Below are 12,327 nucleotides of genomic sequence, written 5' to 3' on the forward strand. Positions count from 1 at the left end.
TCCCAACACAGAGGGGAAGGGAATGCTGCATCTTGCCTGTTAATGTAGAACATGGTTGTCCTGTTATCTGTGACAACCAAAACTACTTTGTTCTTCTTTGAGTAGAGTCCCCGTGAGTGCTCCACCCTAGGTGAAGGGTCGCCCTGAGCCGCAGATCGGAGCTTTGTACAGCAGTTTCCCCTGTTGAGCTACGCATGCCCAGGAGGCGTCTCGAGCCCTTCCCGCCTCCTGAGGAGCGCGGCTCAACCCCCTCCCTTTCAGTTCCTCTTTAACCGCCCTCATCAGCAAACGGAGCAAACAGGAGCTCCCTGTCAGACTATCTGACTACTTTCCCTTTAGTTATTTAGCCATAGTTATTTTCCCCTGGTCTAATCTCCTGCAAGAGGTGCAGAAGAAACAATACCAATTGCTAAAGAATCTACATCCCACACTACCTGGCAAGATTGCCCTGCCCATAGATGAAGCAATAATGGAGACCTCAGAAGACCTGTGGAAGACACCTGCGTCCATTCAACCAACAAATAAGAAAATTGACAGAAAGTACTCTGTCCCCTCAAAAGACGACGACTTTCTCTTCACTCACCCACAACCTAACTCAGCACAACAACGAGCGAAGCTTCCACAATATAGGACGGGCAACGCAGACAAGGACCACAAAAAGTTGGACTCCTTTGGCAAGAAAATATACTCCTCTTCCACTCTACAACTCAGAATATCAAATTACTCTGCTCTCTTAGCAAATCATGACTTTGACAACTACTCAAAACTGGGAGAACTAATGCCACACCTCCCTGATTCCAAAAGACCCATCTTGAAATCAATAATTCATGAGGGCCATATGATCGCCCACACCACTCTCCAAACTGCAATGGATGTAGCTGACACCGCAGCCCGAGTTACAACTACAGCGGTGGTGATACGTAGAGCTTCTTGGCTCCAGTCGTCTGGAGTTCTCCGCGAACTCCAGCCCAAAGTGGAAGACTTGCCATTTGACAAGCAAAAGTTATTTGCAGCCACTATGGATGAAATGCTCCACAACAGCAAAAATTGTAAGTCCACACTTCACACATTAGGCATGTACACGCCACCCTATAAACGCAGGCAATACACCCCATATAATTCATATAATCGATACTGATATGGGCAATACAATCAACCACAGAGGCCTTATGAAGACACCAGACCAAGACAGCGAGGTCCCAGAAGGCAACCCAACCAAGCCCGCCCACCGGCTACTCAACCATCTAAGCAGCAAATTTGAACATTTGGTCGAGGGCCTGCAAGACCTCCCTCTTGATCTAGCACCAGCTCAACATGGCCATCTATTCAACCACTGCTTGCGCCCCTTCCTCCCACAGTGGGAATCCATAACATCAGACCGCTGGGTCCTAGAGATAATTCAAGTGGGCTATACCATCCCTTTTATTTCTATCCCCCCTACCCTACCCCCTACCCCGTCCCTTTTCAGGGACCACTCTCACTTAACCCTTCTAAAACAAGAGATAGATCGGCTCCTCATCATCAGAGCGATAGAAAGGGTACCCCGAGAGTTCCACGGGAGAGGGTTTTACTCAAACTATTTCTTGATTGAGAAAAGAACAATGGGTTGGAGACCTATATTGGATCTCCGCAAACTGAACAAATTTCTCAAGAAACAGCATTTCAAGATGGTCACTCCCTCCGCAATCATTTCTGCACTAGATCAAGGGGACTGGTTCGCAGCCCTCGACCTCCAAGATGCCTATTTCCATATAACATCCACCCTTCCCACAGACGCTACCTACACTTTGCGCTCGGTCCAGACCACTTCCAATGCAAGGTTCTCCCCTTCGGCCTCTCATCAGCTCCGAGGGTATTTTCGAAGGTACTAGCAGTCGTAGCTGCGTACCTCAGGCGGCAGAATGTTATCATATTCCCCTACCTGGACAACTGCCTTCTAAAGGTATCCTCATACACCAAAACCACCTCTATGGTACATACGACCACGGCCCTCCTCCACCATCACAGCCCTCCTGAACCATCTGATCAACAAAGATAAATCAACACTACACCTGGTCCAAGATATAGAGTTCATTGGCGCATGATTGGACTCTGTTACAGCCCGAGCATACCTACCTCGGCAACATTTCGCAACTATACAGGAAATTATAACCGGGATGCTCACAATGCCTACCACCACAGTACTTACATGCCTCCGACTAATGGGACACATGGCTTCCACCACCTACGTAGTCAACCATGCTCGCCTACACTTTCGATGCTTCCAGCTCTGGGTGGCGACCGTTTACATCCCATCACGACACCCTCGAAGCAAAAGGGTTACTATCCCACCAAACGTGCTTGCATCCCTACGATGGTGGACCGTGCCAAACAATCTTCTGGCGGGGGTCCCATTCCAACAAACCGAACCCACTATCCATATTACCATGGATGCTTCCCTCCTCGGCTGGGGTGCACATATGGACAGCCGCGAAGTTCAGGGCAGGTGAGACACTCCTGCACATCAACCTTCTAGAATTAAGAGCAGTAAGGAATACTTGCGCACACTTTGCTTCCAACATCGCCAATTATACAGTTCGCATCCTAACGGACAATATTTGCACAATGTTCTACATAGACAGGGCGGAGCTGGCTCCTGCTCTCTATGCGCGGACGCTTTTCGCCTCTGGAATTCGTGCGTCTGCAACTGGGTCACCCTCATAGCATCTTACCTGCCAGGGGTGAACAATACCAGAGCAGATTCCCTCAGTCGAAACTTCACCTTAGACCAGCAATGGAAATTACATACGGAGGTCACAAACTCAGTTTTCCACCAGTGGGGATGACCATCTATAGACTTCTTTGCTTCAGCCCAGAACACCAAATGTCCCCAATTCTGCTCACGACTTGGCAAGCACTCTCTGGGGGATGCCTTCCTAATCAAAGGGGCAGCCCCCCTACATTACGCCTTTCCCCCCATACCTCTCATCCCAAGAGTCCTACGCAAAATCCTGAGACACAAAGCCCTAGTCATCCTGATTGCCCCATCATGGTCTTGCCAAACCTGGTACCCATACCTTCACAAGCTAGCGGTCCAGCCCCCCCATCCACTACCATATCGGATAGACCTACTATCTCAGGACAACAGCAGGATACAACATCCACAACTTTGTACCCTACATCTTCAATTGTGGCTTCTTTCTGGTTCTCAGAGATAGAAGACCGCTGCTCGCAGCAAGTAAAAGACATCCTCCTCCATAGCAGGAGGCAATCCACTCGAAAAACCTACCAGCAGAAATGGCTACGATTCTCTCACTGGTGTCAACGAGCCAAAGTGGAACTCCGTGTCTCTCCACTGAATACCATCCTAGGCTACATTATGGACCTTAAGGCATCAGGACTGTCAATTTCCTCTCTAAGAGTACATCTCTCTGCAATACCAGCATTTCATACCTCGGTGGACGGCTTCTCCATTTTTAACCATCCTATCATGAAGAGGTTCCTCAAGAGACTCCAAAATGTGTACCCACCATATAAGGCCCCATCCCCTTGTGGGACCTAAATCTCGTTTTGAACTACCTCACCAGACCTCCTTTTGAACCATTGTCAACAATACCACTGACCTTCCTTTTTATGAAAGTCTGCTTCCTCTTAGCCATCACCTCATCAGAAGGGTGAGTGAACTTGCAGCACTAATGTCGGAACCCCCTTACACAGTTTTCACGAAGGATGGGGTCATAGTTAGACTCCACCCAACGTTCCTGCCTAAGGTCTGTATGGAATTCCACGTCAACGAACCGATCATATTACCTATCTTTTTCCCGAAACCGCACTCTTCACAGAGAGATGCCACCTTGCATACTCTGGACATCCGGAGGGCTCTGGCCTTCTTCCTAGAAAGAACAAAACCATTTCGTAAATCTGAAAGACTTTTTATCTCCATCGCTGAACGATCCAAAGGGACAGCAATATCATCACAACGAATCTCAAAGTGGATATCGACATGTATAATCAAGTGCCACTCTCTGGGCAATAGACCATTACAGCGTCCACCACGAGTGCATTCCACCCAAGCCACGGCTGCCTCTACAGCCTTTCTGGGCAACGTCCCCTTAAGAGACATTTACCGGGCAGCAACATGATCTTCAGACCATACTTTTGCTAAACACTACGCTATTCTTCCACAACTCAAGAGTGACTCAGCAGTTGCCACAGCAGTGCTCTGTACCACTGCCAAACAATGACTCCGGCTCCCTCCAGCCATACGTTGAATACTGCTTTGTAGTCACCTAGAGTGGAGCACCCACGGGGACACTACTCGAAGAAGAAAAGGGAGTTACTCACCTTGTGCAGTAACGAGTGTTCTTCGAGATGTGTGTCCCCGTAGGTGCTCCACGACCCTCCCTACATCCCCTCTGCTTGGAGTCGAAATTACTCGGGCGGAGACGAGGAACTGAAAGGGAGGGGGTTGAGCCGCGCTTCTCAGGAGGCGGGAAGGGTTCAAGATGCCTCCTCGGCATGCGTGGCTCAACAGGGCAAACTGCTGTACAGAGCTCAGATCTGCGGCTCAGGGCGACCCTTCACCTAGGGTGGAGCACCCACGGGGAGACACATCTCAAAGAATACTCGTTACTGCGCAAGGTGAGTAACTCCCTTTTCACAGTATGAAGCAAGAAGGCCTAGCAGGCTATGTGGACCTTCCTCACCCTCTCTGATGTATGTAGGGAGAGGTCTTTCGGGGACCAGGCACTTTGAGTCCTGAGGGACCCCAGTTGGGCTACCCAGACCAATGACTACATATCTGAGACCAGAGTTTAAGGTTGGAGCTTGCACAAAGGGTACACCCACACAGACCATGTGTTGATCCACCCTTTAGGGTATGTCTACACTATCCTCCTAGTTCAAACTAGGAGGGTAATGTAGGCATACCGCACTTGCAAATGAAGCCCGGGATTTGAATTTCCCGGGCTTCATTTGCATAAGCCGGGCACCGCCATTTTTAAATCCCGGCTCGTTCGAACCCCGTGCCGTGCGGCTACCTAGTCCGTGCCGCGTGTAGCCGCGCGGCACGGGGTTCGAACAAGACGGGATTTAAAAATGGCGGCGCCCGGCTTATGCAAATGAAGCCCGGGAAATTCAAATCCCGTACTTCATTTGCAAGTGCGGTATGCCTACATTACCCTCCTAGTTTGAACTAGGAGGGTAGTGTAGACATACCCCTACTCTAGGGAGATGAGGTCTTGAGAAGGTATGTTGAGAATCATGTCCAGGTGGTAAAAGGCAGGCAAATAGACCATAGATATGCTTAAAGAGGTTGAGAGACAGCCTTGCGTGTTGCACGGTGTAAATGCATGATAGACTCAGACAGTGCTGCATTGTTGTAAAAGGATGGGTCTTGAGGGACCTTATCAGGATTGTGATCATCCCAAACCAGTCTCTCAGAAGCAAGACTCTGACCTGAATAAAGTTGAGAACTGCCCAGATGAACTCTATCTGTAGTGCAATGAGGGTGGACTTGTGTATTTATTAGCAGGTGTGGGGCCTAGAAGGATGATTGGACAAGGTGGATGCTGGATTCCACTTGAGCCCTGGATCAATATTTGACAAGTTACTCATCTAGATATGGATGTAATCTCAGTTTCCTCAGGAAGGCAGCTACCATGCATTTGGTGAAGACATGTCGAACAGCTGACGGTCCAAATGGAAGCACCATAAACTGATAATATACCTGATTTATGATGAATTTGAGGAACTTTGTGGCCTCAGAAAATCAATATGTGTATTAAAGTCATAGTGGCTCATTATTGCTGGCTGTTTTGTGAAGTTTCAGTCTTCCTGTGGTACCTTTCTGCAAAATAAGTCTTGCTTTTGAGGATCCTTTGCTTTAGGTGATGCTCCCAACTGCTCTTGGTGACCTCTTTTGTTAGTGGCTGAAACTACCAGGGATCCTGGAGTGGGGTATGAGAATAAGAACTCATAATCCTTGGCTAGCATGAAATACTTACTCTGTACACTTTGCCATGGGAGAAGGGGCATGAGGGTCTGCCATGGGACCTTGACTGGGTCCATAAGAGCTTCAGTGAATGTCAGGGCCACTCTCATGGAGTCTGCTGTTGTTAGGGTATCCAGTTTTGAGGCCGCATATTTAATAAGTCCTGATGAGCCTTATGATTATCCTGGGGAAGAAATACTCCAGCTATCGCCTCCATCCCTTACTCTGTTTTACCTGGGATCTATGACTCCATCTCTTGACATTTGGTACCCGAGTCCAGATTGGGAGTCTTCTAGCGGGTAATGATGGTGCTCTGTTTTCAGAGGCCACTGTGTAGGAGCACATTTAGAAAGAGCCATGGACCAGAGGCAAACCCCCCACTGATTCCAGAGGAGCCATTGCATGACCCAGATCCCACAGAGCAGGTGTCAATGTATTCAGTTGTGCCCCTTCTTTTCAGGTCCTAGTGAAGGAGTGCCTCAGGAAGTAGTATGGGTAACTGTGAGCGTGAGATGAATATAATTCCATTTCCATCTCTGATGACGAGTCCTGGTGAAGCAATCAGGGTGATACAGACTCTTTTGGTGCCAGTGGTGGTGGTAGGCAATGATGAAGCCTGTGATGAGGCCATCAAAGAGGGTTTTCCCCTGGAACAATGCAACCACTGGCAGAAGATGGCTTCTTGCCACTCAAAAGCACTGGCAACACCAATTCCAGCATTGCTGGAGACACTGGCAACAAAAGAAAGTGTGTGACTGCTGCAAACCCTTCAGGAATTGATAGCACATAAGCATATGGGAACCTCGGTTGCCTGCTTGAGGTTGGTGCCTCTGGAGTTAGTAGAACCTGCATAGTTGCTAGTGCCAAGGTGGAAGAATGGCCCAGCATGGATCTCACTGTATCCCAGTCTCCATGTCTGACTGATTTCATTGCTGGGGATCAAACTCTCTCTGGGTATGTCTACACTACAAAGTTAATTCGAACTAACAGACGTTAGTTCGAATTAACTTTGATAGGCGCTACACTAGCGCTCCGCTAGTTCGAACTTAATTCGAACTAGCGGAGCGCTTAGTTCGAACTAGGTAAACCTCATTTTACAAGGACTAACGCCTAGTTTGAACTTACTAGTTCGAACTAAGGGCTGTGTAGCCCTTTAGTTCGAACTAGTGGGAGGCTAGCCCTTCCCAGGTTCCCCCTGGTGGCCTCTCTGGGCACAACGAGGAAAACTCCTCTCCTCTCCCTCAGCCCTGACCCTTAAAGGGGTAGACTCTGGCCAGACGGCACTTTGCAGAAACAGCCCTGCCAGCAGTCTGTGCCCCTGACGCAGTGGCTGCAGGATGAGCCGGGCAGCCAGTGGCAATGAAGTGTCCCCCGCCCAGTCCCCCAGCACCCAGGAGCCAACCAGGGGTCGTAGACGGCGCGCGGCCTCCTGGACTAGTGCGGAGGTCATGGACCTCATTGAGGTTTGGGGGCAGGCCCCCGATATCCATGATCTCCGCACTAGGAGGAGGAATGCGGCTGTCTACGGCCGCATAGCAGCCGCCATGGCCCGAAAGGGACACAGGCGCACCCAGGAGCAGGTGCACCTGAAAGTCAAGCAGCTGCGTCAGGCGTATGCCAGGGCCACCAGGGGTGGCGCCACAGCAGGGGCTGCCACCTGCCCCTACTTCCCTGCCCTCAACCGACTCTTGGGGGACGGGGCGGTCCGTGCCAGCCCGGGGGTCAGCGAGCCGGGACCGTAGGGCCCTGACCCGGGCACACCGGAGGGGCCACCGCAGGATGTCCCAGCACCGGAGTCGGCAGGGTCGTCCAGGGAGACCGTACCGGGTAAGTAGTTTGAATTAAGTAGTTCGGGGGAGGAGAGGCGGGAGGGAGACCAGTGACCACGCGCGTGGGCCATGCCTTCCACGGATCACGCAGACACCTGTGCACATGCGAGCACGTGCCATGCCACCCTTGGGCAGGTGGCTCCAGCTGCGTGACACCCAGGGGCCATGGCCCAATAGGCACATGCTTGTGCGAAGAGACCTGACATGCTCCCGACCCCGGGGCGGGACCCAGCAGGATGCTTTCCCTTCACATGTCCCCTCTACACGGAGGCAGGGGACATCTCCCCTCCCCCCTGCTGCCCCGGCCACACTATACATGGCACAGGGACATGGGTGTGGTCTTGGGGCAGCTCCCAGTCCCGGGGAGAGCCAGACATCCTGACCATGGCCTCTGTACAAGCACAGCGGCTCTGACCGTGCAGGACACGGTCACCCTCACGTTGCGGGGTGGGGGAGAGGGCTGGGCATCATCCTCTGCGTCCCCAGGGAGAACTGACCACTTCTCTTCTTTCTCTACAGCTGCACCAGCTGCTCGTGCAGGGTGCACCACCCCGCCCGGGACATGCTCCCACACCCGTGGCCTGCTCTGGACTGCCAGCACGGAGCAGGAGTACTGGAGCCAGCACCTGGGGGCCCTGCGAGCCGTGCACCGCACACTGGAGGCATGGATGCGGGCAGACCTCCAGCTCCGCCAGGAGCAGCTGGCTGAGGTCCAAGGGCTGAGCACAAACCTGCAGGTCCTGCTGCAGAGCATGGTGCCCCGTGCAAGTTCAGCGCCTGCTGCTCCCCCAACTTCTGTCCCTCCTCCCACTCCTGCCCCCCCTCCCACCTCTTCCTCCTCAACCCCCACACCTTCTTCCTCAATGTCCACAACCCCCACCTCAACCTCCGCACCCTCCACCCAATCCCCCTGGGGACGCCGAGGCCCCCTCCCTCGCCGTGCTGGGAGGCGGTTGGCCCAGCGAGACCCCCACCCCTGATCCCTGAGTTTCCCCACCCCCTCCTTTCCCTTGATCCTCCCTTCCAGCTCCCTCCTCCCAGTTTTCCCCCTCCCCTCTCCCACCTCCTTTTCCCAGTCTCCCCGAGTTTTGTGGAATAAAGAGAGTTTCTATTTTTGAACACGTGTCCTTTATTTTATACATCAGGAAGGGGGGCTAGGGAGGGGTAAGTGGAAGGAGGTGATGGAGGAAAGGGATACGAGCCCCCGACAGGGAGGACTGGGGTGGCTCTGCGGGCTCCTCGGGGTGGAAGCTCTCCTGCAGCCCCCCCAATTGACACCCCCCCCCGGATGGCAGCCTGCGGCAAGTGCAGCCGGGCTGATGGCCAAGTGCTGTGATGTGCCGAGTGTGGGCACTCAGGGCACTCCAAGCCAGGACTGCTTTGCAAGCAGGGAACCCCTGAGAACTGTCTGTCCGGGGTGGGGGTCGGGTCCCTTTAAGCACAGTCCTCAGCTAGCCTGAGACAGCAGCTCCACGCTCTAAGTCCTCATCTGATGCCTTGCCGGCACTGTTTTCGGCCAGCCTTAACCTCAGTTCAGGGTCCACTCAGTGTGGACATGCTAGTTCGAATTAGCAAAATGCTAATTCGAACTAGTTTTTAAGTCTAGCTGCGCTAATTCGAATTAGCTTAGTTCGAATTAACTAATTCGAACTAAGTTAGTTCGAATTAGTGCTGTAGTGTAGACATACCCTCTGGCTGCTTCTTGGTTTTTCTTCTTAGGCACCAGAGCTGGGGACTGGTGCTGAAACTCCTGCCTGGTGGGAGAATTACTCCTCAACAACACTGAGGCACTCAGCACTGAGTTTGAGCAACTGTGCTCTAAAGCGGGTTTCAAGCTGGCTTCATGAGGCAGCCCGTCCATTTTGCACAAGGTTTGAAGTCCTTTCAGATCTGACAGCAGTCCTCCTCTGCACCTCTCTCCTACTCACTTAAGATAACTCTGTCGGTTGAGGAAGCTGCAGGAAGCATCAGGCTTGACCAAGGCATGCCCCAGCACCTCAAGGTGGACAAACTTCTCTAACTGATCAGGAAAAGGGCCAACATTAATATAACTGGGGGGAAAAATCTAACTTAAGAAAAAAAGTTTTATGCTAAAAAATATCAAAAACCATTGTGAACCACCAACAAAGCAGTTCTAGCAACTGTCATTGGTTGTAACCGAACTGAGAAGGCACGGTCTCAGCAGGCTCTTAATACTGGCATTGAGAGTGCATAGTACCAGGAAGCACAAGAGCTGACCTGCCAGATACCACTTGCCTACCCCAGCCCCACGCCATCGGCCCATTCCCAGGAGTGGCCAGTGCAACCCATGTGTGTGGTGTTCTGGGGCATAGGGAGAGGAGCAGGAGTCTTGGCTGAGGTCCGAGGGCTGAGCACAAACCTGCAGGTCCTGCTGCAGAGCATGGTGCCCCGTGCCAGTCCTGCGCCTGCTGCCCCCCCACTCCCTCCCCCTGCAGCTCCCATATGCTTGGCATGGGAAACAGATGTAAACAGGTAACCGATTACCCCGTAAGCATCACTTTTACTGGTTAACTGGCTAGGGATGCAAAAGTGTAGAATAGTCGACTACTTGCATTCCCCTCCCCCCTCCCCCACCCCCCGCTGCCTCTGTATTAGAGGCAGCAAGGGGAGAGGAGCAGGAGCCGGCGTTAGGGGGAGCTGGCTTAAAAGCCAGTTCTCCCCAGCACCGTCTTCACGTTGCAGTGGGGGGGGGGAGGTGCAGGGGAGACAGGCACAGCAATCTGGATATACTGCTGTGGCTCTGCAGTTTAAACAGAGTAGGAGCTGGGCTACCCCTTATGGACTAATCGTGCACTTGATAGTCATTTACTCGATATTTAACATCCTTATAACCAGTGCTCTGCTGGAGCAGCTCCCACCAGCAGTGTGGTGTGAGGGCCTGCTCCAGCCTGGCTGGGCCCATCATGCTGCACGCAGGCAGGGGGCACTCTGGCCAGGCCAGAGCAGACCCTCACCTGGAGTGCAGTGCGGTAGGCCCAAGGCACAACGCAGTGGACCAGTTAACTAGTTAAACATGTAGTTTAACCAGTTAACGTTTTAAACAGGATTTTACGTCCCTAATGGGTAACTAGCCAATGGGAGCTGAAAGGGGCAGTTCCAGCAGAGAGGGGCAATGCGCAGAGCCACGTGTCTCCTCCCTCCCTACTCTTGGTGTCCCAGGGGATGAACCCTGTGTGGATACAAATGTTTACCATGGATAGACATTGGTATCCTCTGCTCCGCATTGCTGTGCTCTCAGGAGACACTGCAGCCAAAGGAAGGGAGCATAGTGCCGCTGCTCCCAGACGCCAGTGCCTTGCACCGGCAGCTTCTCCTAGCCATGAGGCTATACTGTCCCCAGCGTGGATACATCTCCTGTCTGGGGTCATGCAGCCCCGTGTAGACATATGTATCTAGTTGGGGCCAAAGCACCACTGCACTGCCAATTTGGAGCTGCCCAGAGGTAAGCAAGGATAGGGCAGAGCCAGTGATGGAGATTGGGGGTGCAGGGAATGGAGCTTTGGGAAAGGGGAGGGGTCATTAGGAAGGGGCAGGGTAGAGCTTGGATTGCCTTTAAATTCCAAAAGTGATATTAGGTATAAAAAGGTTGCGGGCCACTTCACTAAAGGAAAAAATTCCAGCAGTTGTGCTTGGAGCACACACGCCTGCATTGGAATGGACATGTGCAAGTAGTTTAAGAAAACTGCATTGTAAACCCACAAATAGATTTCTAGTCCAGAAGGACCACTCTGGACATCTAATCCTAGCTCCTGTATAATACGGGACATAGAACTCACTCAAAATAATTCCTGGAGTATATCTGTTTTTTAGAAAAACACTTAATCTTGATTTTAAAAATATCAGTGATAGAAAAACCACCATGATTTGTGCATGATTGTATTTTTAACTCTCTTAGGTGTCAGAGATGCCAAAGCCTGCCTTTATGAAGAAGAACCTGGATGATCTTGGGATAGGAACTTATGACAACATTGCCTTCATACATCCAGACACTCCTATTATTAAAGCCTTGAACATATTTGTAGACAGAAGAATATCTGCATTACCAGTTGTGGATGAGTCAGGTGTGCATTAAGCTGTACAAGAATATAGTAAGGGGGAATGATACCATGTTTAATCCTGAATTTGCTATTTTGTATCATTATGCAGAAATCAGCCCTAAATCTGTCTCTATACCATTCTGCCACTTTCTCGTAAAAAAAAAGTGAGAAACAAAAAATAAACAAATGAAAAATCTAGGTTAACAAGCCCAGAAGATCTCATATCATGCGCACTGCATGGTTCGATTAACCAGATATCCACTGTGTAACATGTAAAAAGTTTTTTTGTTCATTCTTGAATTGAATTTTTTCCTTATTATAATTGATGAAACTAGGATTCAAGGAAATTAACTTTTTCTGTGTTTTTAAAACCGTTTACTAACTTTTTTTTCATTTTCAGGAAAAGTTGTAGATATTTATTCCAAATTTGATGTAATAGTAAGTATCTTTTAAATTTTGTAAAATGTTT

The 12,327-nt window shown here is 50.9% G+C and overlaps 1 protein-coding gene and 1 long non-coding RNA gene across 20 annotated transcripts in view; one reads left to right on the plus strand and one right to left on the minus strand.

Annotated features, from left to right (window-relative positions):
• The window catches only part of PRKAG2 (protein kinase AMP-activated non-catalytic subunit gamma 2), a 385,760-nt gene that overhangs the window by 355,318 nt on the left and 18,115 nt on the right, over positions 1–12,327 (plus strand). For all 18 annotated transcript variants that reach the window (XR_012902124.1, XR_012902125.1, XR_012902126.1 and 15 more), the window contains 2 exons: positions 11,717–11,882; positions 12,259–12,296. Coding sequence is in view for 15 of the 18 variants with exons in the window: in XM_075922807.1 (XP_075778922.1) it covers positions 11,717–11,882; positions 12,259–12,296 (204 nt within the window). In the remaining 3 variants the exon portion in view is untranslated. The remainder of the gene's footprint in view (positions 1–11,716; positions 11,883–12,258; positions 12,297–12,327) is intronic.
• Positions 1–12,327, minus strand: part of LOC142827398 (uncharacterized) — a 67,046-nt gene that overhangs the window by 18,378 nt on the left and 36,341 nt on the right. The window contains exon 3 of one of the 2 annotated variants that reach the window (XR_012902128.1): positions 3,790–3,872. The exons of the other annotated variant lie outside the window; for it this stretch is intronic. This is a non-coding gene — a long non-coding RNA (uncharacterized LOC142827398). The remainder of the gene's footprint in view (positions 1–3,789; positions 3,873–12,327) is intronic. 2 annotated transcript variants of the gene reach the window in all.

This window comes from Pelodiscus sinensis, chromosome 2 (genome assembly GCF_049634645.1).
Source record: "Pelodiscus sinensis isolate JC-2024 chromosome 2, ASM4963464v1, whole genome shotgun sequence".
NCBI classification, from domain to species: domain Eukaryota; kingdom Metazoa; phylum Chordata; order Testudines; family Trionychidae; genus Pelodiscus; species Pelodiscus sinensis.